Source organism: Phoenix dactylifera, unplaced genomic scaffold (genome assembly GCF_009389715.1).
Source record: "Phoenix dactylifera cultivar Barhee BC4 unplaced genomic scaffold, palm_55x_up_171113_PBpolish2nd_filt_p 000026F, whole genome shotgun sequence".
In the NCBI taxonomy this organism is placed as follows: Eukaryota; Viridiplantae; Streptophyta; class Magnoliopsida; order Arecales; family Arecaceae; genus Phoenix; species Phoenix dactylifera.
Window position 1 is genome coordinate 2,425,013 of NW_024067667.1, and position 26,389 is coordinate 2,451,401.

Consider the following 26,389-nt stretch of genomic DNA (forward strand, 5'->3'; position numbering starts at 1 on the left):
AACCGAACTGACCATAGAAAAAGCTGACTTAAAAACTAAACTGAAGTGACCGGGTTAACTCGGGTTCTCAGTGTGCTCGGATTTTTGTACTCCCCTAGCAGCAAATATAGATAAAGAGTGATCAGTCTTATTCTTGACTTCAAGTAGATCTAATGATACCAAACTGCTCGCATAGAATCTCTCCAAGAACGTGTTTGGCAATATCCCACCGGATCTAGTGGGATTAGTCAGGAAGCAGGAGGGAGAGAGAGGAGGTAGAGATCTAGTGAGATTCATGGGGCTGCAGTATTTTTTTTAAAAAAAAAGACCTCTCAAGATTTTTTTTTTTCTTGATTTGGTGGGGACCAAGCCCTGCAATACCTTGGCCCCTCCCTGTCCCTATCTGATGCTTTCTTCCCTCTTGACCCAGTCGGATTTTGGCAGATCGTTCCTAAAAGAACAAATGTTCATATATTTCTAAGCCTTGGAGGCACGTAGGATATGTGGCATTAAATACAGGGACTCTTTTGCTTCTTTCACTTCTAGTAATAATTGTGATATCTCCAAATAAAGAGAGGCATGCAAGGAGCCAATTATTTGATACTCCACATCCTCTAAATAGGGTTTACCTTTCGGACATGTGAAGAAGATGCTATTTATGTTTTTTTGAAGGGATTTATATGCCAATTTGACAATAAAGGCACCATGAGGTGTTTTGATCCATATCCGAAAGGCCTTTATGCCAGACTCCTTGCTGTGACCTGATACTTGAAATATACTGTGTGATGATTGCATCAAACAAGTCCAAAATAAAGTCATTGTGCCAATGATTTGTTGAGGGTATGATCAAATGACTTACCTTTTAACATTTGTGGATTTCTCCTGGGAATAGCAAATGAATTTTGGCAATGTAGGGAAACATGAATCAAGAATGCTAAGGAATTAAACAGTTCCCAAAACCATCCACCAATGGCACAAGAAAGTATTACATGCTGCCCTGCTGACTGATTTTATGGTTGCCGAAACAGAAATGAATCGAAGTCTCTTGTAGAGGATCTGAACTTAGATATTCTTCTTAGATGCTTACGACTAATTATTAATTAACTTATTTATTTACTCAAAGAAAATGACTCTAATCAACCTTTTAAGGAAGGTCTTACTTTTTCTATCAGAAGGGAGGATTTACCTTTATGAGCCTTCATTGTGCACAAAGTTTCCTGTAAATTTCTTTTACAATAATAATTAGGAAAAAATTAAGCACTAACAGTCCAAGTATTAGCAACGGTAGGTGATTTGAGTATGACAAACATAAAAGTGATCTCCTTCTCTAATCGCCTATAACTGGTTGATGCGCAAATAATCAGTGATAGGATGTAACCCTTTAATCAACAGAAAGAAACTTACAGCAACCATAATCGCTTTAATAATAATTTTAATGATGTTCAAGGAATAGGAGATTGCAACTAAAAATTGGCTGCAATGCATCGGATATGGAAACCTTGAGTTCAAGAATTAGTGGCAATGTACCAAATGTACAGAGCTCAATCATTAACAGTTGATAAGAATGCATGGGATGCAGAAAATTTAATATCGAATGCATCAGATGCAGTAAGTTCCACTGTTCCTACACACAAGGAAGCAACAAAATGAACATAGAGGTAATGGACATTGCATTGACACTGAAGAGAATGGTGAAGCATGTGGAAAAGAGGAAGTGTGACCGGTAATATGAGATATAGACGGGTGGTGATTGCTATTATACTGAAGATGAACAGAACCACTAATTAACATGGAATAGGGAATGAAGCAGATGTTAGTGATGAATTATGAAGACATGAACAGACAAAAAACTCTTGCGATAGTTTTCACCATTGATCTTCTTTTTTCTTCTTCTGAAGCAAAAGATTTCCACTAGAACTTGAGAGCACCATGTTTTTGAAGAAGGCAAGCCTTTTGATTTGAGCTTTATAATCAATTTTCGTGTAACATCTATACATTTTTGTTGGTAGCTTGTGCAAAGGCGTTTATTCTTTGCACAAAAATTATTAAACCAATTTATTTTCAGTCACATGTTTAGTATAAACTCCTTTGCAATATTTCAATGATTTAACATGTTGGCTTGCGCATCCTCCAACTAAGCTTTATAGTACAAAAGGTCGTAGTATTAAGTCATGATTTTCCTGAACTCATGCTATGAAATCAGGCACAAGTAGTGCTGCATGAATTTTCCTTGTTTGGGTGCCTTTCTTTTTGTACTATTTAGTTTGGTTTAGATTATTTAGTCATTCTGGATCTTGATCAGCCCTAACTTGGATTTTGCTTTTAATATCATTTCTTATGTTTGATTTTGTAGACTTTGTAGAGCAGTCATCGCTTTTGAGGATAATAATGGTCTGAGGAAGTAATAATTTCTTCATATTTTTATTGCCAGCACTCAGGTTTCCGATGACTGCAAATCCAATGAAGGGTTTGCATTAAAATTAAGACTACTTCTTTAGAAAAAGAAAAGAAGGGTCCCTGTTCTAATCTTCCTTTAGTAGATCTCCTTTCAAAATGCATAACAAGAAGTTGCTTTCATGGCCGCTAGTCATGGTTTTGAACATTTCTCTGCATCTCGTTATTAGGAACATTTGTAGTTGTATGCTAGAAATTACGAGAATGGACAAAAAAACAAAGGTCTGTCACAACTTCTGAAACATGCTACTGTTGATATTACCCAAAATGTTAAGCTAATGGCACGCAAAATCGCTAAAAAGTGCTTGTATCTAATTTCACATCAAAATCAAGCTAGAATATGCCAAGCAGGCTAGAAAGTCATTCAGTTGGAGTAGTTTTTTAATGCATGACTTCCAGTGCTTAACATCTGGGTATCCTTCAGGTCATGGATGTCTCTAAAAGCACAATTTGCCAGAAGAAATATAATGACGGGTACAAAATGGAAATTTCGAGACCCAACTCGTTTATAGCCAAGACCAAATGAGCATGGCAGACTTTGCCTGCCAAAGAAAAAATGAAGTTTACAAGATGTTGCTCATCAGTTGAGCTAGGTGGTTTCCTATTACACACAAAATTAGAGGAATTCGATGCTCTTCTAACTGATAAAAAGCAGGCATTTTCTTCAATGTTTTACCGATAAGTTCATATAGCACATATTTTCTCTATTCCAGTCCTGTACTTTCCTTTTGACATGTGATTATGTACACTAAAGAAAATGGGGCATACAACACCATCAGTAACACTAACGTGAATATTATAGGAAATTGAGGACCTCAGGATATTGCAGCAGTACCTGTCACAACTTCCTTCTTTTTCGTTGTAGTGAAGGCATAGCACTTAATCCGGGCTTGACCTCATCATGTACTTCCAACAAATCACCTAAAACAATGTCTTCTGATACTCTCTTTGTACCTTCGTTTCCAGAAATACAACCCAAATCCAAACTTTGAGTATCTTTAGAAACACAGGACATTTCCCCTAAGGGCCCGACTGAATCCATGACCGGACTTGCAGCCGGCTGAATTGCTTCACCTTGTAGGTTGCTTTCATCCATGCAGAACCCACCTCCACTGTGAAGGTAGTCACCAGAAAAATTGCCCTTAAGGGGACTTTCTTTGCCATAATCAAGGCCAGAGGCTTCTCCAACCCAATCCTCATCTTTGCCAGCTGAACCCTGCATTTGGCTATCACCTGGCTGGAATGCATCCCCCTGTGCATCGTTTTTGTCCGCACAAAATCCACCTCCCCTTAGAAGGGAGTCTCTTGAGAGGCTATTCTCAGGGTGGCTCCCACCTTTGCCAAGGATAGAGTCTCTAATTGTAGCACTACCATCTTCCTCAGCCAGTTTGTGCTCCACTGCAACTTCATGCAAGTCATTTTCATCTATCCGGTTTGATGAAACATTAAGCTCATCAACTTCTAAAACCTCTTCTGCATATTTTACATGCTTCCGTGGCCGCGTTGACTGGAAAATTTAGCAAGTGCAGAGGATCAAAATAGTGTAAATAGAACAAAAAAAGTGGTAAGACTGAAAGCTTGCTATTTGCTAAGGATACTTTACAAGGGCATTGCACTAAACAAATACATAGATTATAGGTTGTGCACCATCAATTAGCACACCCATCAACCCAGATATATAACAGGTGAAAATGCCCCTTAGAAGATTCAAAAAAGCTACACCAACTCAATGATCATTATCATCCTGGAAGTAGGTGATACTGTATCTAAGGTTGTCTCACCAAAACAACTTCAGAACTTTTGAGGCATAGGTAGAACGTTAGGCAACCACCATATTAAAGCCTTACCCCAGTTATTTGGAGATTTTAAGAATCCATCTTCCCCCAGCAATATTTTAGATAACTCATCCTTTCAAATAATTTAAACAACAGCAAATGTGAATAATTATGTGAAAGAGAAGAGCACATTCAACAACAAAATAACATACAGGATTGTGTAACTTAACTTACCCTGCGTAATTCTGATTTGGCTTCTGGTACCTCGGTGTGACTCTCTGAAGCACCTGTGCAAGCAGCATCGTCACCAGGTTCATAATTAAGTTTTTCTTCAGTTATTCGTCTTCCTCTTCCTCTGCCTGTCCCTCTTCCTTTTCCTCTTCTGCTTCCTCTCACATTTCCGCACAATCCACTTTGATTACAACTTTCAGATTCATTAAGAATAACCGATTCTGTAGCCACATCCACTGGATGCATATTTTTGCTCCCGGTGTTCTGTTTTCTTGGTTGCTTTGAGACTTGCCTTCCTCTTTTAGTCTTAGCATTGGAACAATTATCAGATGTGCTTCCCTCTGGCATAGAAGGGCTTAATCTTCTTTTTTTTCTGGAACTGGAGTCTTCTTGTACAAGATCATCTGTCAAATCTGAAGAACAGGTGCCTGTAATTCCTTTTAGGGCCTTCTTGATTCGCTGACTACGAATCTTTGCAAATCTCTCATTGAATGTAAAAAATGCCTCCAGCCGCAGCTGAGTCTGTATGAGAGAACAAAAGCAACAGAAGCTGCATCAAAAAATGTAGAACACATTTCCGTCTTTGAGCATCAGAATCAAACACCTACAACACTGCTAGTTCACACCATGGTGCCAACATCCAGTCAGCAAAAGCAAAGTCATAGAAAAGCAGTTATTGTGTTCTGAAAAATCATCTCAATCAAGTAAATTATAAAGACTCTAACTGAGTGAGAATCATTGTGTATTGAAATGGTAATGTTCTCATTTGTGAGATATAAGCCTTAATTTTACCGCTCAACAATTTGTTACCTGTTCAATAACTACAGATTGGAAAAAAATAAAAAAACTTCAAACTAATGAGTAAATCGGCATGATCATAGTAAACTAAAAGATTTCATAAGGGACCAGAAGATTTCTAAGTTTCTAGCATTTAAATTTGCAGCCTAAACCTTTAAATCAATGGTCATTGGTCACTGCATCCCCTGTATGAAAAGATCACGGCTCAATACCAGCCATTATTCACCTTTCAAGAGGCATATGCGTGACTTCCCTACGACACAGAAAATGGAGAACAATACCCCTGGAACAAAAGTGTACGGATAACTTCTAAGCTATATGCCTGAACAGGAGTATGAAGAAAGATAATTAAGAAAACAAATGCATTGCATTATTTTCTCACAATAATAATATCCATTTGTTATTTCCAGCAACTGTGATCTTCACAACAATAAATAGCACACATGGTAAATTAATTAAAAAGAAAAAAAAAGAATTAGAAATGAGCATGATACTATAAAGCTTTGACTTTCAATGTAATAATTTCAACCTAAAAGTTGAAAATATAAGCAGAGAAACTATGAAAATATAAAGCAATTCCAACTAGAATAGCAGTAGGAAGATGTACAAACTCAGGAACAACATGAAACTCAGTTAAAATGAATTAGACATTTTGTGAAATCGAAGGTGGGGAAGAGGAGACAGATAAACTAGAGAAATTTTAATTGAAGGTGGGAATAGAGGCAGGCAAGCTATATAAATCTCAAAGCAGTTATAAGCTATATAAATATCAGCACATTATGGACATCTTGGCAACAATAATCAATTAAGAGAAATCAAATCATCAGTCAAGTTAAATAATTGATATAAGGCATTCACCTCATGTTTGCTGTACTCATTTAAAACAGGTACAAGCAATTCATCAGCCTTCTGGTTACCCCACCCAAACCTTTCCCAGCATAACCTGAACGACAAAGGTGTCAAAGAAAAGTATAATGTTATATACATAATTGTAAGATGGAATTAAATACAATGGCTTCCTTTCTTCTTTCCAGTACAATATTTTTCCACGTATATCTCCTTATCCTTGTCATCTTCTCTCTTAAAGTCTTTAGTTTTGTTTTCAGATATGGAAACCTTCTCAGATCTGACTTTATACCAACTTCCAACTGATGTTTCATGAATCCAAATCCCTGATCAATGCTACCCTTGACACTTTCTAAACAAGATAGCAAATTTTCAATAATATATCTTTCAATATAACAGAAAATTCTGCTAGAAAGACAAGATGGATAGCGATGTATCACTTGAACAGCCAAAAAGCTGAAACATATATTTCCTAAAGTACATGCATCAATTCATGGAACAAGTAACTCTTCACTTGTTAAGAGGATCTATTCTTGCTTCAGAAGATAAGATACCAAATAAGGTGATGATGCCAAAGTCATGGCAAGAGCACTCCAAGATGCCGTAGTATATGGTTTTAACACAGCACAAGAAAAGGATATAGTGACCCAAGGTCATCATACATAAGAAACATATAAGCAACCAGTTTTCTTTACAAAAATAGATGATGTTTAAACCTAAACCAGATAGCGTTATGCTTGGATAAAATCATTCAGCTAAAGAAAGAGGCACTAAACAATATACATGCTGAAACATGCTTCCATCTCTCAAGACAAACTTGGATGGGAATGAAAAGTTCTACAACCTGACAATAGTTGCTTGTATACAAATGATTAGAATTTGATACCGCCTCAAGTTTCTCTTCCTCGATTAACATTATTATGAGTACAAACAATCAGTGTCAGATTCTCCAATGAATAGCCTTACTCCTTGTATCAAGTAAAGTAACATTTACTTTGATCTAAAATTTTTTAACAGCTTATGAATGACTAGTTTCCTTTGAAAGGACATGACATAAACATTTCAGATTTATATCTGAATGATCAAAAATTTAAAGAAATGGAATTCCATAGGCATGATCACTAACAGCTGATGAAAAAGACTATTTCTGGTCGGTACACACCTCTGATAAGGTGTCAATCAGCATAATATGCCTATAAAGACAACCTGATCAAACCAATAAGTTCATAAAAGAATTCTAAAAGCAAATTGTGTTTCCTCACATTTAACCTTATGCACCATCTACAGGATCAAAATATAAATCTATTACATAGAAACATATGGTTCGGAACTAGAACAAAAGATGTATTTTTTTAATATAATAGTCAAATAGGGCTAAAGACATTTCACATCAAGATAATGTAATGCCTTTTACAGTTAAAAAGTTAGAAACTATTATACTTAGAAATTAATACTTAAAACAAGAAGTAATATAAGATGGTCCTAAACAATTCAAATGGAAACTCAATCTAAGATCACTTTGTGAATCACAATGAAGTCATGCTCCCACTCACTTGCGAAGTAGAACCAAATCTGGCTTTCCCCATGAGAAAGGTTCTGTTGATTCATCAACTTGTGGAGAAGTGTATGCAGTAATAACTGACTCACTAGGAAAAGATGGGGGAATATGCCAGTTCTTGCTAACATTTCTCTGTAATTTAATTCACCATTAGATGTAACAAAATAATCAATAACAGAAAAATGAAAAGAAAGAAAAGGAGGCATAAACTCACATGCTTACTCATGAAGACATCTTTAATGTCCTGAGTGCCACTAACAGATGGTTGATCATCATGGCCTCCTGAGACAGTTTCTTCAAACGTAGACAGTTCAACATTTTTTCTCATTCCATCTGCATCCTCTTTGCTTGCTTTTGACGACCTTTTCCTTGAACTGCATCCAGTATGAGAATCAAGTTTCTCCAGAATAGATGGATCTGGAGATTCAATCCATTCCCTGAATTTGTTAAGCCCATCTTCCTCAGCAAATGCATGTACGACTTCAATGGCATTGACAATTCCAATTCCACTGTATCATAAAATATTCAATAGTTTAGATTTTAAATAGAAATGCCCAATTTTGCACTTTGCAGGTGACAATAGAAAATTAACCATTATTCCTGGCACAAGCGCCAAGTTCCGAGCATATCTGAGCATCCAGCACTTCAATCTTGGAAAAATTGTTAGAAGAACCAACACTTCCAGACACCACAAGTACATGCATATGTTGCATTCTGTAATTGATGATATGGGGAAAAGAGGGTGATGCTTCAACAAAAGTGTTGGATTGGAGGGTCTGGCACTTAAAATGACTAAGACTTGGTGTTATTTTTTTTGTACCTACTGTCCTGGTAACATTCAAAAATATGACCCAAGTATTAATGTTTCTGACTGATATAAGCAGGATGCCTTTTTGGGTGCCAAGGACCAAATGTTCATGTCAAGCAAGCATCCAAAAAGTTTTGGCAATCAAAAAATAAAGCGTATAGTAATGATGATTATGAGACAACAATTTCATATTGGAGAATCCACAGTGGCTGGATATCTTACAACTGAAACCATACCATAAAGTCAAAAGAGAAGTTTCTCTCGAGATGCCTTTTGGTCTCTTAAGTCAAAGACGATTAGCCCCTTCTGCTGAGATCTTATTTTATACTCTTCAGTCTTACATTTTGTGCTCGGTTGACAAAAACTTCAGCACAAATATTATTCCAGCTTCAACAGGACAAAAGGATAGATGAAAATAAATATAAAAGACTTGTTGATGGTGGAATGTAGAGATCCACAAGCCAATCATTGGTGGAAATAAGATCATGCCCCAGAATTAGAAAAACTAGATATGCAAAGGCTACTGAAAGTTATGGAAGATTAGAGTACCGTAAGACAAAAGTGCAGCATAAAATCATTTTACACAAAATATTGCTTGAGAAAAAAGGTAAGAAATTTATTTACAGGACAAAAGTTGAGATATAAATTATATTAGATTCATTACAGCAGAGGATGCCTTACACCAGAAGATTTTGAAATCATGGGGAACTACAGCACTTTTCAAAATCATTAAAAGAGAATTTACACTGAGTGTTTATGGTTGAAGGGAGTTATTATGTGGGCAACAGATTTATTTGATAGGGCTACAAGGTTTTAAGGACAAACACACAAGTGGGGCAACACTGATAAATTGGTACAAATGAGTAAGACAGATATAACTGCAAATTATAGTGGAATCAACTTTAAATAGATTTTGTAATCGACCCTTCTATTTTAGCTTATATAATTATGATGATGTCAAAAAAAAATCTTATCTTGAAAAGTTATGACCAGTATTTTTAATATCCAATATCTTTCACTCGAGAAATTAATGAATACACAAACACATGGCATGTAAATGAATAATTTACTTTACTGCTTAGTTAGTACATGATTTCTCCCTCCCTATGACTATTACAGGTACTTCTCACTTATGCCGCAGTATTTTTTTAAATAAGAAGTTCCACAAAATCGAAGTTTTCTGAGTATTTCTTTTCTAGATACCCATACTAAATACAGAACGCTCATAAGATTTGTCAAAATTAATATAGCTGTCTCAAGAAAGTGGCAATCTGTTCTATTTTTTGGGTATTTTTTCCCTTCTTTTTGGTGGGGAAGGCGGGGGGATGATGGGGTTAGAATATCTTGATGTCGTCCTTTTAATCAGATTTCAGGTTAATCTCTCCATCATATAGCTTATTTTGTCATTTTTTGGTAATTGTGGCATGTGTTAGAACATCAAATGCATGTGCAATGCTGCTGCAATGACCAATGAAATTTGACAATTCACTGACAGAAGGTGCACTGTTGTAACTGACCTGACTCCTTCAGTGTAATCACTTCCAAGAAGCAATGCCATGCGGATTATGTTCCCTCTGTTTAATCCAAGCTCACTTTCAATATCCTAATACAGCAGAAGCAATGTCATGCAAGGTCAAAATCAAAATGAAATATGTGTATGTGTTCCCATAAAAGCACAAAAAGCTAAGGCTGTGTTTGGCATTGTTGTCACTTTTTTTAAAAAAAAAATAGAAACAGGAAATCTGTTTCCACTTTGTTTTTTCAGATTTCTGACAACAGAAATATGTTTGGCAGTCACCATTTTTTTCCCTGACAACATAAAAAAAAAAACTGTTTGGTAAAAGCAAAAGTAAAAATTCAAAGAAATTGTATTTTCCCTGATATCCTCTAATTCATCTTCTATAAGACCTACAATGAGTAATAGACATCATGCTTAACAAGTCTCAAAACTCAGTGACTACTAAAAATGTTTTGAACACATAATAATGTTTTAAAATGTTTTAGAAGACTGTGTTTCTGGTTACATCGAATGTATCCATTCTTACTTCTTATTGATCAGATCACCTAGGTGTTACAAGTTGATTTGAAGTTACATTTTGTGGTGCCTAGATTGGGTTGGAAGATGATGACTTCTTCAGAAAGCAAGAGAAATGTAGAAACCTTTTGGTCAACATCTTGGACTCCTTTAGCCTGCATGGACATTTCATCATAAACCCTTGTTAGGGACTATGGGCACTACAGGAGTGACTTAAACAGAGATGAATAACCATTGAACTACAATCCCATTGGAACTTGGACCCTTGGTGATCCTAACTGGTGCACTTGCTGATCCATAAAACGGCAGCAATTATAAAGATGCCAAACAATAAACCTCATGGAATACAATGCTGAGCTCAACTGGTGTTCTATCGGCTCTGCACCACCTAAGGTTCAGCTATTGCAGGGAGAAGAGAAGAAAAAGAAGCAGAGGAAGGGGCGGTAGGGTGTGGTGGGGGTCCAACCTTGGTGCTCTTCATCAGAGAAGAGAGAGGAGAAGCAGCGAGAGGTGGTGAGAGACAGTGAGATCGGGGCATCAAAGGGCCGGTGAGGCTCTAACACATGAGAGCTAGGGGAAAAGAGTAAGGGAGACGGTCCGGTGAGGCTGGATCTGCCGTAGGGGATAAAAGTCAAGAGAAGGAGAGAGAGAGGTAGAAAAGAGGACTTTTACAATAGGTCGGAGCATCAGAGGGTCGCGGCGGAGTGTCGGAGGACCACAGTGGAGCGTGGATTAGGGTGCGAAGGAGATGGAGAGGGGTGTCAGGAGGCATGAATAGGGGAGTTCATCGCGTTTAAGCTATTTAAAAAAAATCAGAAGTCAAAATTTCTCACTTCCAGTTTTTTCATAAATAGTGATTTTTTTTTAAAAAAAAAAGAAGAGAAAGTGCTTACCAAACACGTTTCCTGCTTTAACTTCGGTGTTTCTTTAAAAAAAAAAAAAAAAGAAGGAAAAAAATCATACCACCTGGGGCCTAAGTCTCACAAACAGAAGGCAAAAAATAGAAGTGGAATGTCGAAATGCTGCAGAACTTATTTGCATGAAACAATCATAAGGAAAACTAAATGAGCACTTGTTCAATATATAGATTCTCTGACTAATATGTCAGCATGCAATTTAAGGCTTGTAAGACAAATCCAGTTGCAAACCTTACATTTATCAGAATCAAATTTACAAGGAAAACACAACCTAATGCTTGAGAGATTACAGGTGCAAACCTTCATGAAATATGTCTCCACATATTTTCGATCATCAAAAATATTCTTGTAGACACTCCGAGCTCCAAATAAGAAGACATCAGAATCATCAGTTACAACGCCATCAACAAGTTTTGTCATTTCCATATATGCACACTGAGCTTCTGCTTCCATAGGTGCAATTATATACGGCAACCCAAACATTTGAAGCAGTTCCTACAATTAGTCAGAAGAAGAAGTGAAACTTAAGGCTTACTCATTTAACATCATCAGCTTATGTATGAAAATAAAAAAGCATTCTGTGTATTTAAATTATCCCATCAAGCTCCAAGATTGATATGCAGATAAAAAAATCATAGTATTGTAAACTATTCTCAATTCTTCTTATTTGAAAAATCTTAGTTTTTGTCATTGTGGTGGTAAGAGTATTTGATTGTGAAAGACAGATTACATAGACCACAAAGCACTGTCAAAGTCATGGTGGCAATAGATATAAATGGAACTTTGATATTTCCAATACTCAGAGTATTAGATGCAAAAAAAAAAAAAAACCTAACTAATTTATTTTCATCCTTCGACGAACAATTCTAAAAACAGATGTCTTGGAATTATTAGAGGATTGCTTCCTGGAAAAGATATTCCCCTTTACATTACTACTTTTGATTAATTTGATGGTAGAGACATAAAGCAAATAACGATGAGGGGTATTTTCTTGGAATGAATAATAAGATAAAATATTTTTTAGCCAACAGAAAACTGACAACTAATTATAATCACTATAGAAAGAACCAAGTTATCAAGTAACTTTGACAATATTCAGAAAAGGTGCTAAGCAACACCTGGCATTCCGCAAACATCTCACTGCTCACAGTTTCTGCATTCCGCTCTAGCTTCCGCTGTTCATTTCCAAGGTCAAAGCATTCTTGTCTAAGAAGTGAGATTTCATTATCCAGATGAGCTTCAAAGAGATCCGTGTGATCATTTGGGCACTCCTGAATAGTAGTTTTAACTCTGACAGAATCAGGAATGCTATTTTTCTCAATAACTTGTTCTGGCTCTTTGCCATTGTTATCGACTGCTTCTTCCACCAAGGAACTCTTTTGAGAATACTCATCATTATTACCTTTTCCAAAAGCAAGGCTTGATTGGGAAGCCGCACGGTCATCATGGTGAGCAGCAGAAAGAACAGCATCAGGAACACTACTCGTGTTAGCACTAATATCATAACTAGTCTCAGCAAATTCATTTGTGGATATTAAATTATGTTCATTTTTGGCTACTTCAGAAGTATCCAAGCAGCATTGCTCTATCTGACCTAGGTGACCATCAACAGGTTCTGCAGATGGAACATTTATTTGATACAATGCCCTTCCGCTCTCATCATCTTTTGAATCATTCATTGGAGACGATTTTCTATCAACATCAACTCCAGATGAAGTTGATGGAGAAAGATGCTTCTTCCCAGAATCAGTCATCTGCAGAACATCCTGTCTGCTAGCATTATCATGTTGTCCATGCTCATCCATCGTAGCAGACAGTGGCAGACTTCTCCCAATATGGCTTTCTAAATGAACATTAGTGTCCCTGCTACTTTTTGAAAGTGTTGAATTGTTAAAAAGGGACCCAACAAAGCCTCTATCTTCACTAGATTTCCCTAAGATTTGATTTTCTGAAGTCATTATTGAAGATTTTCGTTTTTCAAAATCCTCAAGGCTTCTCCTTATAGCTTCTTGCATATCAGCTTCTTCCTCCAGCAATCCAATTGAAACAGACTTTTCAGGTTTAGCTTGCCTGGGAGAAGCAACTCTAGGAACATGGCATACCCCATCCTCCCAGTCCACTTCATCTTCTTCATAACTGTTCCTTTCTGCCAAAAATGATTGACTTTCCTTGTGGCCACTTTTTTGACTTCCAGCATTTCCCTCAACCATTCCCTCCTCCCAAATGCATTCTGATTCAGATTCACTTGTGCTTCTATCTGGATGGGAATTTCGATCAAATAACTTTGCCGTTGGACTTCCAGAAACTAAATGATGAAATAGATTATCATCTATGTCCTTCATTCCACTGTCATCTTCTGAGAAGGATATCTCAATCGCATTCTTGTTGCCAAGAATAGGTGACTCATGAAAACGATGGTTTTCATCTTCTAGAATTAATGCCCCATTTTTTGTGCTGGTGGTTTCTCCATTTCTTTCATTACTTATACATGCACTCAGAGTCAGACTATTTTCAGAAAGACTCTTTGAGACATTAGGAACTTCTTTGGCATTGGTAGGCTCTGGATCTTTGCAGCTCCCTCCCCATACCTTTTCCTGCTCATACTCTTTCATCAAATCCAAATTCCTTTGTAGATCACGCGTCATATGCATTCCTAGTCCTCTAACTCTGCTAACTCGAACATGCCCCCTCTCATCACAGTATGTCTCAACATCAGGTCCAAAATCTCTGATAAGTTCACTAACAGAAACATCTGTAGCAGATTTAGACTGGCTAGCTGGATTTGAAATCATTGGCTTTTCCAATGCATGATGATCCACATTTCCACTTTTTTCAACTCCTCTTGACGTAAGCATCCTGATTAAAAAAGGGCATCAATATATCAAAAAATAAATGAATATTCACATGCACTTCTTTAAGAATCCATATAAGGACAATCATGTTATGAGTAACCAACTCCACAACTATCTAGATGCACCACACAGCTAATACCCAAAAAGGTGTCTTGCATAAGATTTTCATGACATACACACATCAACATACAATATTATCAACGAGCTGTGCACAGAAACAGCAATTAACAAGGAAAACATTATAAAATAGTGCTTACTGTTTATCACCAGTAAATGATGATGAAAATATGAATTCTCTATTGGCTTCAGAAGCTATCCTTGATGTTTGCACACCTCCTAATCCCCTTCCAGCAGCTTTCTGTACTTCGTCTATCTCCCGGCGGAAAGCAACAGTTTTAAGATATGATTGTATTTGTAGTTCAGAAAATTTTGCAGGGGCCTGAAAGATGGAAAAGTAATCAACATGCATGCTCATTAAATTACTGGTATGCTTAATCAAAACCAAAGTAGAACTAAATCATATGGAAGAGATGGAATTACACAGATTCAACTAGCCAAGAAGAAAAAAGTGTTGCATGTGGATGGCACAAGAACAATAATTAAATAGTTCTTCAATTTCCAGCTGCAGTTACTGAATTTCCATGATGTTTGAAAGTTAATTGTTGACCTACTGATCGAAGAAGAATTTACACACTGACATGCACCAGCAAAACAGAAAGTCATTGGTTATTTACACACGCACGTCCAAGCAAGGCTTACCGAATGGTTCGGGACAAGATACGCCATACCGGCCCAAATCGAACAGTACGGAACGTACCGTACCGTACCGATTCGGTACCCGTATCCGGTACGGATGGCGTACTGATACTCGGTACATCCAAAAAACTCTGTACCGTACCATACCGACACTGTGCTGGCGTAGCACCAGTACGGAGTCCGGTATCGAGACGACGAACCTAGTTCGAGGGGTACTGAACTAGATTGGTCGGGGACTGACATAGTTCGCCTTATATATACGAGATGGTCTGAGTCCCCCCTCTCTTGGCCCGCTTGCTTAGTTCAAGAACCCCCTCCCAATTGCGTGTTCAAGTCCCCAACCCTTGGCAAACACCCCCTCCCCCCCCCCTCGGGCAGCTACTCGCGATGATCCCTCCACCTCCCCTTCTCCTCTTTGATCCCTCCTAGGTTTTTCCAACCCCAAATCCCACCCCTCCCTCCCTCCCTCCCTCCCTCCCTCCATTCAAAGCTCTCCACCACCACCCCTTATGCTCTTCGATCCCTGCTCATAGGGTTCTTTCTCTATCTTCCTCTCTCCTTTTCTCCCTCTCCCTCTCCCCTTCCCTCTCTGACTCTCCCTATGCTGGTAAGCCCTGGAACAGCACAATACAAACCCATACTGTGTCGAACTAGTTGCTAACCAGTACACCCTTCGGTAACAATTTGACGAACCTTGCCTCCAAGTATAATAAAATACATATTATGTAACATAGGTCAGAACAAAAGAATATAATGCAAAAGAAAATTATTTTGTATTATATCTTTCGAATACGAATATATAGAAAGAGAGAAAGTAATTTAGTTGCCGGATAAATGACAACAACTAGACAGCTAAAACTAGAATAAGTTTATAGAAAAAAAAAGTTTTGGAAGAGTTATTAAGACAAAATTGTATGAAGCCTACATCAAATGTCTACAAACATAAAAAAATTGAGAGAACTCAACTATCAGCCAAGTTTCAGTCATGTCAAAGCCTCAATCAAGTCCCAGAGTCAAATGTCGAGACTTAGTAATATATTGTACAATTAAAGAAATGAAATCCTTATAAACACCAACAATCAAGGTAGAGTATCATGTGTATTTATGTATATGTAAAGATGTACATAAAAACATAAAATAGAACTTTATCACCATAATTCATGATTTAGCATGATTGAAGGCATTGATAGATTATATTCTGAAGTTGCACCATGATTAAAGCAATAATCAAACAAAAATTATGCGAGGAATTAGTTTCGGATATAATATGCTATCAACTGTGGTATCTGGGTCTCAATAACAATGAGAATAGATGATGTGAGCAAGTCAAGATGGTGGTGTAGGAGTACTAAAATCCAAGAATGAGTTTGTAAGTGCATGGAAGGAGCAGGTTTTGAAAGGGAGGGAGGGTCCACATGCAATCAAAAGATCACCATTGTCGGTGTTGGCAATGAAGTGATGGTCATGTTGTGGCATTGCATGGAGAAAAGAATACAAGCTGTGAAGTTGAGGGGACCATGAGTCCATGAGTCCATGCACATACCATGGTGGAGGAGGAGGAGATGAGCAGATAAAGTCAACGAGCCTTTATGTTGTGCAAAATAGCACAATATGCCTAATATGGCACAATACAATGCGATTGGGGCCTAGTTTCCTAACATCGGGGCATCTAGGATTCCCTATAGTGCATTATGTGTGATATTTCATTCCTTGAACCATATAACGAAATGGATGATACATGTCTAGCTATTCTGGTCAAGTTTACCAAGTTTGAGTTGACTCAACAAACCCAACTTGTCCAAGTTCTAGCTTTTACACAGTTTAAGTCCAAGATCCTATCCAAACAAAATTTAGTATGAGTCAGCTCAGTGGATCTTTGAAGCATTTTGATGAGGTCCAAATCCTAACCATGCACTAGAAAAGCTTCTTGTAGCAACTATTAGAGAAATCCAAAGAAGCAATGGTTGCAATGTTGGATAAAAGATCATCATAAACTCTCAAACAAAAGTATGCTATCAAGGTCATATCTTCAAGAAATTTAGAAAGAAGTATTTTGGTTTGGCATCCTTGCAAGCTTCTCTAATAAAATTATAGAAGCAAGGTAGCAACTATTAAGTAGAAGCTATAAATCCTACTAACTACTCTACTAGAGATATTATGTGTTGCCCCGTAAAATTTTGCATTTCTACATTATTTCTACATGCAATATATGACTATGAACATATATATCGGATCACCAACCACACAATGGATTGTATTGCAACATTGTGAATTCGACACTTGCTCATTGAGTTTTACAGTGTAATAGCTTAAGGAGCTCTAGGATCATTACCGAGACATTGCATTACTCAATCTCATGTGAGTTGGTTGGCTCTTACATAATATCTAATCAAACAACATTTGAAGCTTGGCAAACTGACCACCTATTTACAACCAAAAGTTTGCAGGGTCCATAAGTTTTTTGTAGGGTCATCAAGAGCTCTCAATCTAGTAGCCAATGATTGAAAGCTAACAGAAATCTTTTGTCTGACATATTTCTATTTGACCTTTAAACAATGCTAGTAGAGGTTCCAGTCCACATTTCAAGGAACATATGGTTACAGATAAACAGTGAGTTATGAAAACCTTAAAAGATAAAACTCCTCCAGACCTATCTCTTGAGTCACAGGCTCAACTCCTTAATTGAATTTGGTGACCGGCTGCTTAACTTTTGGAACCCAACTAACCAGATTCAGGACTACCGCAATACTGCTCATGTAATTCAAATTTTAAAACCAATTTTGTCCCTTCTGAATATTTGCAAGGCTTATTACTAGGACTCATAAGCTTTTGACACATTTGGCCCATCTTTGCCCTTTTTTGGTCTAACATGCATTCCATCTTTGTCCTTTTTCTTACAGCAATTCATATGAAGGCATGGTCCCTCACTCTGTTCATCATACCAAGCACAACTACCTATTCTCATGGACATTCAACATAGTGCAGCAAACAATTAGGTTGTGTTGTCTTCCACCAGATATGACCAGATATCCATCTTTGACAGCTCTAAATTAACTAATGCCAATAAAGATAACAGAATGATGGAATCCAGAAACAGTTGTTGACACTAGCCAGTCCCCAGAATGTAGCATTAAAAAGTGTGAAGCAAGTTCACAAAAATGATGTTTACATACACACACAAAAAGAAAAAAGAAAAGAAAAGAAAAGGTTCATAACTTTATTTTGACATCTATATATATATAAAGGACTGACATTTTAAGACTCCTACCAAATGGATGTTCTGGTCTAAGATCCCATTAACATAGAACAGGACTTGACTGCAAAAATGCCTATTTTGCTAATGAACACCAATTATCAATGATTGTGTAAATAACATCTAGCCAGTAGCTAATACCTTTTAGTCGTCTTCAACATGCTTCTCTGCCCATGTCAAACATGCCTAAGGGAGAGATCCCCAGCTTACATCTACTAGTTGAGGTGATGAAAGTCCAAAATAAGGTGGTTGACAATGCTGAGGTCGTAACCTAGGAGCTCATGAATGAGGGGGACTCATTGAAGGAACTCATTGAACTTGAATATACAATCCTCCCAGGTTGTTCGATCATACAAAGGATAAGTAATCTCTTGCACATGCTGATATATTATGTTATTTATGCTGACTCTTAGTATGTTGTTGGAGCTGAAATATCTCTTGTCATGCCCATAGACCTTTTTCTTTCTGCATAGTATACATAAGCAATGCATCCACAATCTCTTTATTTGTGATTTCACTACCAAAATCGAAGTCTTTGCTCAGTTAAAGCATTGTATAAGATATTTTGCTGGTCAGAATAGATTATTTTAAAACACTTAGCCATCTTACAAATGCTTGTCTGTTGATCAGTTGTGTAACACTAACAAATTGAACACTGTAACTAAAACAATATACAGGACATTGGTTCTAATGATGAAAAAGATTTTAATAAGATAACTCGCATATGAAGTCATTTAACCAATGTGTTGGAAGCTCATTTTATGCTCTTTCTTTCAGATAAGATTTGAAACCCAACATAAGAGTTCTGTAACTCAATTCCTATGTTTCCATCTTCCATGATGAAACAATTCCATCCTCTGTTCTGGCAATTTTATGTTCAATTGCCAGCAGATCTGACTGAGATGAGAAACAATCATATCCTCTATAATTAGCATAAAAGATTTAGCTGGTAAAAAATGGAGGAGGGAAGTGCCATGGCAAAAAGAGTGACATGTGCTAAGTAACAGATGTAGCATAATCCCAGGAGATCAGCACCAGCTGATGAGATCATTTATCAAGCTGATGTTCAATCACAAAGAAGATAACATATTGTCAAGAAACAAATGATCCTTTGACTGTAAAGTTCTATATTTCACATTAAGGTCAAGTTGGGAAAGCAATGCTTGTCAGCTTTTACGGAACAAGTCAATAAAATTCCTAATTCCTAGTTTTTATCCCAAGAATGATAGAACATGCGGTGCCAATTCCATGAATTTCGATAATGATAAGCCACTGTGAAATTTCAAGATATTTATGCAAAAAGGATACTTGCTCAAATCAAATCTAAATCAATATTTAAGCATTATGTTTGATTACCAACTTTAATGGGGCATTCACATGAAACAGCAAAGCCAAATTAACTTGGGACTAGGGTGACCTAATGTTAAGTAATAAAGCAGCAAAAAGCACAAATATATCTAGATACAAGCAGAATAATAATGCATGTAATATCTAAAACTGTTTGTTTTTACCCAAGAATCTTTTGGAACAACTACACCGAACAACTGACAATAGTTCCCAAAGACTCTTACAGTCATATCTATTACTCAGTCAAAGAAGTTCAAGGTATGAAACAAGGTTAAATTTCTAAATTCTAACGAACCAGAATATTTCTTTCTCGGCAAAAAAGATCAGTGGTATTCATCAAATAAAATGATGAATATACCTAGATAATGTTACTGTTTCAAACTACCATAAGATATAAACCATCTATGTAAATCAGGCTTTCAGGTTACACTTCACACTAAATCATCTACCTATATCAGAGCTTAGACATGCAGCCAAAAACTATGCAACTATATCACAATCAGTGATGACAGAAAATTTGCAGTTCAGAAACAAAGAAAAGAAAGAAAGGAAGAAAGAAATGGAGCTGCTAAATCATGATATCACTAAAGTAATTACGGATGATCAGAAGTTACTAAAGAAGATTCATGGTCTTCACTTCTATACCTTCTTAATTTTCTGGTACCTCTGCCTGTTTTCAGCCATCACTCTCTCCCTCATCTGTATAAGAGAAAAACCAAAAAAGAGATGTCAGAATCTGAAGTCAAAATGAAGGATAATGTGATGCTTAGCAGATAATGGACATAACCAACAAAGCTTGTCTGATGTTCTCTACCTGAACAAGGAGATCCAACTGCATCGAGGGAGGCAGAGAAGCTAATACTGTTGGGTCAATTTTACCATGTGCAATTGGCTGCAAGAACCAACAAAAATCCCCTATATTACAAAATCTTGCATATATGAACAATTCATTTAGCCATTAATAGACTAGATAGCTCTGCTAGATTGAGAATTTAAGATTATTAATGTTTAAAATTAAAAAAAAAAAACAAACTTTGTCACTAGATCACCTTCATCTGTATAAACAAAATAAAAGTTACTCCCAAAAAACAAAAGAATATATCCAAAATACCTTACTATTAGACCAAGTGAACAAGATCCTGATAAGGCACTCACCACAAAAAATTTTGCAAGCATAGTTTCTAGACAAAAAAGAGAAGAAAGTTTCATTAGTTTCAACACCTGCTTGCCACTAATAGTGAACACACTGCAAAAACCGCAGAATTGAAGGTTTGACATCTCAGCATTGGTTGGTTTCAACTAAAACACCACGAGTTGGTTTGGCAGTTTTAATCATAACCAAAGTTTTAGTTACAATCTCCATAAAATGGGGAAAAATTAAGATTATTAGAAACTAGGTGATGGCGGATGTTAGCAGCAGGCTTTGACGACCTATAAAAGGCACCCTAAGGCTGGTTCTAATGTTCAAGCCTTGATTTGAAATGTGTTGGATGACATGGGACATTCTTGGGATCTTGCTTGAAGTCAATTAGTCATTATAGAATCTTAATTTTATGTTTCTCAGCAATACTACAATGCTGGTTCAGTTTTATTAACGTTTTCTTTAAGTTTTTAGAGTCAAAGCCTCAGAGCTATTATTATAATTTTCCAAATTTTCTGGGGCCGAGCTGTCATATGGCTTATGGTTTGCATGTTAGGTCTATTTATGTTTCGGGGCTTTATTTATGGTCTTTAGTTGGGTTTTATTAGTCAAAGTTACAGATTTGTTATTTGGAGTCCAAGTTATCATATGGCTTATGGTGTTTGCATGTTAGGTCTATTTATGTTTTGGGGCTTTATTTATGGTCTTTAGTTGGGTTTTATTAGTGAAAGTTATAGATTTGTTATTTGGAGTCCAAGTTCTGGTAGGAGCATGAGTATTAGAACTCTATAAATAAGGTTGTAATCTCTCATTATGAAGGTAGTCAAAATTTCAGAGATTTTTCTAAGCAATTGTGCTTTCTTTTAGAGTTGTATGATGCAATTCTAACCCTAGGTGTGATGCCTATATTCCTTAAAAAATCTATCTATGTTCTTCTTCTTCTTCTTTAATTACAGCACCCTAATTGGATATGATTCCATCTCCACTAAACCCTAGCAACCAAAAGTAACAAAACCTATAGCCACCCATCTATCAATTAGCCTTCAATTTCACAGAACAAGCAATTTTTTTAATTCCCATTTTTATATTCCTAGATCACATAAGACTCTCAAAACTTCATCTTTTTACCTCCATTTTGCACCTAAAATGCTCCCCATCCATATAGCAACATAAGCCTTAGCTTCTTACACAAAACAACCCATTAAGCATCCCTGAATTTTCCCTAATCAAGGTTGTCTCCATCAGTAGGATTTGTAAAAAAATAAAACAAAAGGAAAAGCAAAAACAGTCAAGAAAATAAATTAGACATAACTTTTAGATATGTTCTATGTCTGAGACCATATACTGTATTATTTTCATTCCTTTTATTCAACAGCTGTAAAAAAAAATCCTTCATTAAAATAAAGAAAAGACATAAATTTTAGAGTGTCATATAATATTTATCATTTATCATCACAATGATGGTCTAACATTTAAATATTTAAATGTTCATAATACTTAAGCTCTAGGTTAGCATAATCTTTCAGCATATTTATTTCTATAACTATGGTTTAAACCAGATATCAAGATGCCTTTGGCTCTTCTCAAAAACTTGAAAAACTCACAAAGATATGGAACTTGCAGAAGAGATACAGAAATTACTCTACCTGTAATAATTTTGTCCCTATAAGTTGATTGTAACCCAAACTCCATAACCAACCCAAGTATCAGGTCAAGTCTGACTCAAACAGCACTGTTGTGTTTTCAGTTTTAGAGTTTTGAGTAAAACTTCAAATCATCCTTGTCACCATGATTTTCTTCTCTTTCATGGAAAATGCTCTATCTGACCTCCTTTAACCTTTTAGGAGAACTCATGATTTATCATTTAGAAGGCAATGGAGACTGATTTTAACTTAACAATCATAACATGTCAACTGCATGCTATTGCAATTATCAGTTTCAAAAAGAGCTTTAGCGGCCTAGTAATATTTGCTGATAACCATTATTATAAACTAATAAAATGGAGTGTAATAGAACTTCATCCCTCTTCTCACAGGAAAATTCTTCATCAGCTATGATTGAAGTCTATAAAAACGAAGACCACTTCAGTGAATCAATCATGCAGCATTAGTGTCTTGCTATACATGGCACTCACATTAAGTACGACAAGATCATCATCCTCCTTGCAAGATGTATCATATTTCATGCTTTCATCAACTGTAGCGGCCAGCCTGTAAGATTAAGTGCAAGGATAGAGGAAGTTTTCCTCCAAATGAGCTGACTGAGGTCTACTTGCGACTCCTTTGCAGCCTTCTACACCAAACCACATTTTGCACACCTTCACCAAGCTATCTGTAAGCCAAAACATGTTCCATGTGCCTAGTCTGGTTGTTATACAACTTCACCAGGTGCTTGTTTTACTAATAGCTCACAATATTATTTATCACTACAGGATGATCTTCATGAGATAGTAAAGTTATCATATTCTCTCTCAAATATGGTTACTAATGGTAATGATTCTCCCACTAATGCCCATCTAAAGAAGCGTATTCAAATACAACTTGAGATGAACCTTTGCCCTCATATACTTTTCAGGTTGCAAAGATGACTATTTGTCATACATATCTCCATCTTGTTTAAACTCTGTCTGTATTTCTAGTAAATTCATCATTAATAAGCAAAAGATTCATTTGACGGAAAAATTTGGCTTTGGAACCATCATTCCACCTTAAGAATTGTAACACAAATTCTTACCATCTTTTAGTCTGTTGTCATAACTTCCTTAGCAAATATTCCAGAGGTTTAATAAGCAAAGAAAGGTACTTAGATTCACTTTTGTCAAACACATCCACTGCAAAAATTATCACATCCACACGATTAGTGAAATGAGCAACTTAAACTTCCTCATGCTCCATGCATTTATAAATACCCTAACAATTTGTACTTGAAATTCTAACACTTTCTTCTCAGACTAGTGTTATGTAATGAGTGAAGTTGCAAATATATGCAAAGGCAGATGGAAATGGGTGGTTGAACCACTTCATTATTAGCTTAATTTAAACTAGACTTACAAAGATCATCTCTTCATCATCATCATCATCCCCTTGCTCCAAAGATGGTCCATCCCCTACAGATGCCAGTTCACTTTCATTAAATTTCCTCTCTTCTTCAGCTGCAAGCGATGCTGCCAGCCTAAAGAAAAGCATAAAGAGCAACTTCGTTACAAAAAATAAAGGACCTTTTGCAACTATTAAGAAAGACAAAACAATCCAAGGTCCCAACTTTTTGGTACTCACAGCTCATCCAGACTCTCCTGAGTGGAACCCCCTCCAGCTTTCTCAGCACTCTGTCGACCATCGCTTCCACCTGCCCCACTTTCCTCACCTGACGACAACACCTGCTTTCCCTTCGATTCATCCATAACCTTCTTCCCCTTCAAATCATCATCCTGCCGCCTGCTGTTCTTAATCTCCGCCGCCAATTCTTCAAGTTTCCTCGCCTTGAGCTACAATAATCAAGAACTAATCAATCAATTAAAAAAGAGAGAGAGAGATAAATGAACGTTGCCCCAAATATTGAAAAGAAAGAGAGGAAAAATTTTGATTTTGAGGCAGGGGAGCGGACGTGATTGAGGAGAAGCTTCTCGGCGGTCTTGCGGATCTTGGCCTGGGCGTTGTCGCGGTGGCGGCGGCGGGCAGCGAGGGTGCGGCGCTTGAGGGCGGGGGTGGCGCCGTCGAAGACGAACACGGGCTTGATCCGGAGGAAGAGGAGCTTGCAGATGCGACGAAAGAATCCGAGGAGGTGGGCGTTGTGGACCATCTCCCCTTTCTCGTCCCGCATCGCCTTCATGAACTGCACCATCCATATGCTCGCGTCGATCGCCAGCTTCTTCCCCGCTAGGGTTTCCACCGACACCCGCCGCCCCACGGGGGCCAAAAGCTCCCACAGCCCATGGACTCCCATGCCCGACGATTTGGATTTTGTTCTTCTTCTTTCTGTTCTCTTCTCCTCCTCTGAGGTTGCTTGTGCTCAAAAGCTTTCGCCTTTCTTCTTCATCCTCTGCCTTCTCTTCTCTCGGGTTGCCGCCAAAAGGAGTGCGCCGGTTCCGGGCCACGTTCCATCGTTTGCGCGCGTGCTATGCACGTGACATTAAAGTTCCTTCCTTCTTGATATTTCTCTTCCATGTTAAAAATAATAATAATAATAATAACACCTTGATTTATCTCGCCGAGTGTAATTACGATTATCATATTAGTTTTAAGATTATTTCATCTAATAGCAGTTGAGTCATACTTGTAGATCACAATATTTGAAGATGCACTATCCAAAATTGGAATATATAAAATCCTAAGCAGAAGGGCAAGGCCACCTAGGCAAGCCTTACTTACAATTTATGTATCCTATATCTCTTTCAGCCCTTACAAATCCTTGGAGATCAAAGAAAATAAAGATTAGTACAACATGACCGATGAAAGAATGACTAGCTCTTTTTTTAACATATTTTTGAGTTCGCATAATAGATGATTATGATAAAAACTAGGCTACTACAAAGGCGTTAGGTCAGCTTGTCATCTAACTTGACTTTGATCCATTTGGATCCAACCAACCCAACTCTTTAGATCGAGGAGTAAAGTTTGTAATATGATCCATTAAATTTTCGACTCAACTTAGCTTGTCTCATTTTATATAATTATAGGTGGGGGCAGTCCTTGACTATTAAATATTCTAGACTTTTTTTTATTTCACTAAAATCTATCTAAATTCTAAAAAGACAAAATCTAGATTATAATAAGGCCTAAAAATAATTAACTTTTATAATGCATGATATGTCATATTCGCCTCTTAATTTGGAAGTATGACTCTTCCTCCTCTTCTAAAAGCTTTTAGAATCCAAATACATTGAAACATCTCTTTTGAAGATTTTGAGTTCTTTTTTCTTGTTGAACCAGATTTTCTATTACCTCTTATTTAGAAGTAAGACGAGGAATTACTAACTGTAATCCATTGTATGGTTAAAGTCTAGGAATGTTAGGAGACTAGTATGTTTTTGTTACGGGGGGTTCCCCGAATTTAGTCCCACATCGGCTAATCAGCGGGAAGGTCTGTGCCATATAATGGGGGGCTCAATCACCCTTCCCTTAGGAGGCGCCTTTTGTGGGACAAAACCGTGAGGCGCCGTGAGGAGGGCTCCGGGTACGCTCGACCCCCAAATCGGACCCAAAGCGGACAATACCTTCTGAGGGACACTCTCTCTTCCCCTGCTCGGCTGGTGTGTGGGCTCTGCTGGTGACGGGGTGCAAATCCCGCATCAGTTTTAAATTCTATACAAAATAAAAAAAAGCTATTAGGATTATTAAGGGATATATTAAATTTCTAAGGGAGTATCTAATGGGGGTTATTTTTTGGATTGATAAATCAAGAAATTAAACTGCTTTTATATAGCTAGAATACACATCGCTATTACTAAATATTTTCAATAAAAAAGATTCTAACATGAATTAGATGTTAGTATAATTTTATCATAAAATTATTTAAAATCTATCTAGTAGATTATGTTCTCGATCTAAATATGTTTATGTTTTATTATTAAAATAAAAAACTATGAATTCAGTTTTCAGCCATGAAATTCTTATTATGCATATAATCATGCAATTAATTTT

General features: G+C 36.9%; 1 protein-coding gene across 1 annotated transcript; it reads right to left on the bottom strand.

Annotated features, from left to right (window-relative positions):
* Positions 1-2,898: 2,898 nt before the first annotated feature.
* On the bottom strand, positions 2,899-24,840 carry LOC103712347 (DNA repair protein UVH3). Its single transcript, XM_017844086.3, has 14 exons — positions 24,354-24,840; positions 24,026-24,234; positions 23,801-23,921; positions 20,424-20,501; positions 20,255-20,308; positions 14,511-14,692; positions 12,520-14,257; positions 11,702-11,896; positions 9,967-10,052; positions 7,856-8,150; positions 7,637-7,773; positions 6,096-6,180; positions 4,443-4,961; positions 2,899-3,940 (listed from the first exon to the last, which is right to left on the bottom strand). The coding sequence occupies exons 1-14, from the start codon at positions 24,690-24,692 to the stop codon at positions 3,272-3,274; spliced, it is 4,707 nt and encodes a 1,568-aa protein (XP_017699575.3). The 5' UTR covers positions 24,693-24,840; the 3' UTR covers positions 2,899-3,271.
* Positions 24,841-26,389: the final 1,549 nt, after the last annotated feature.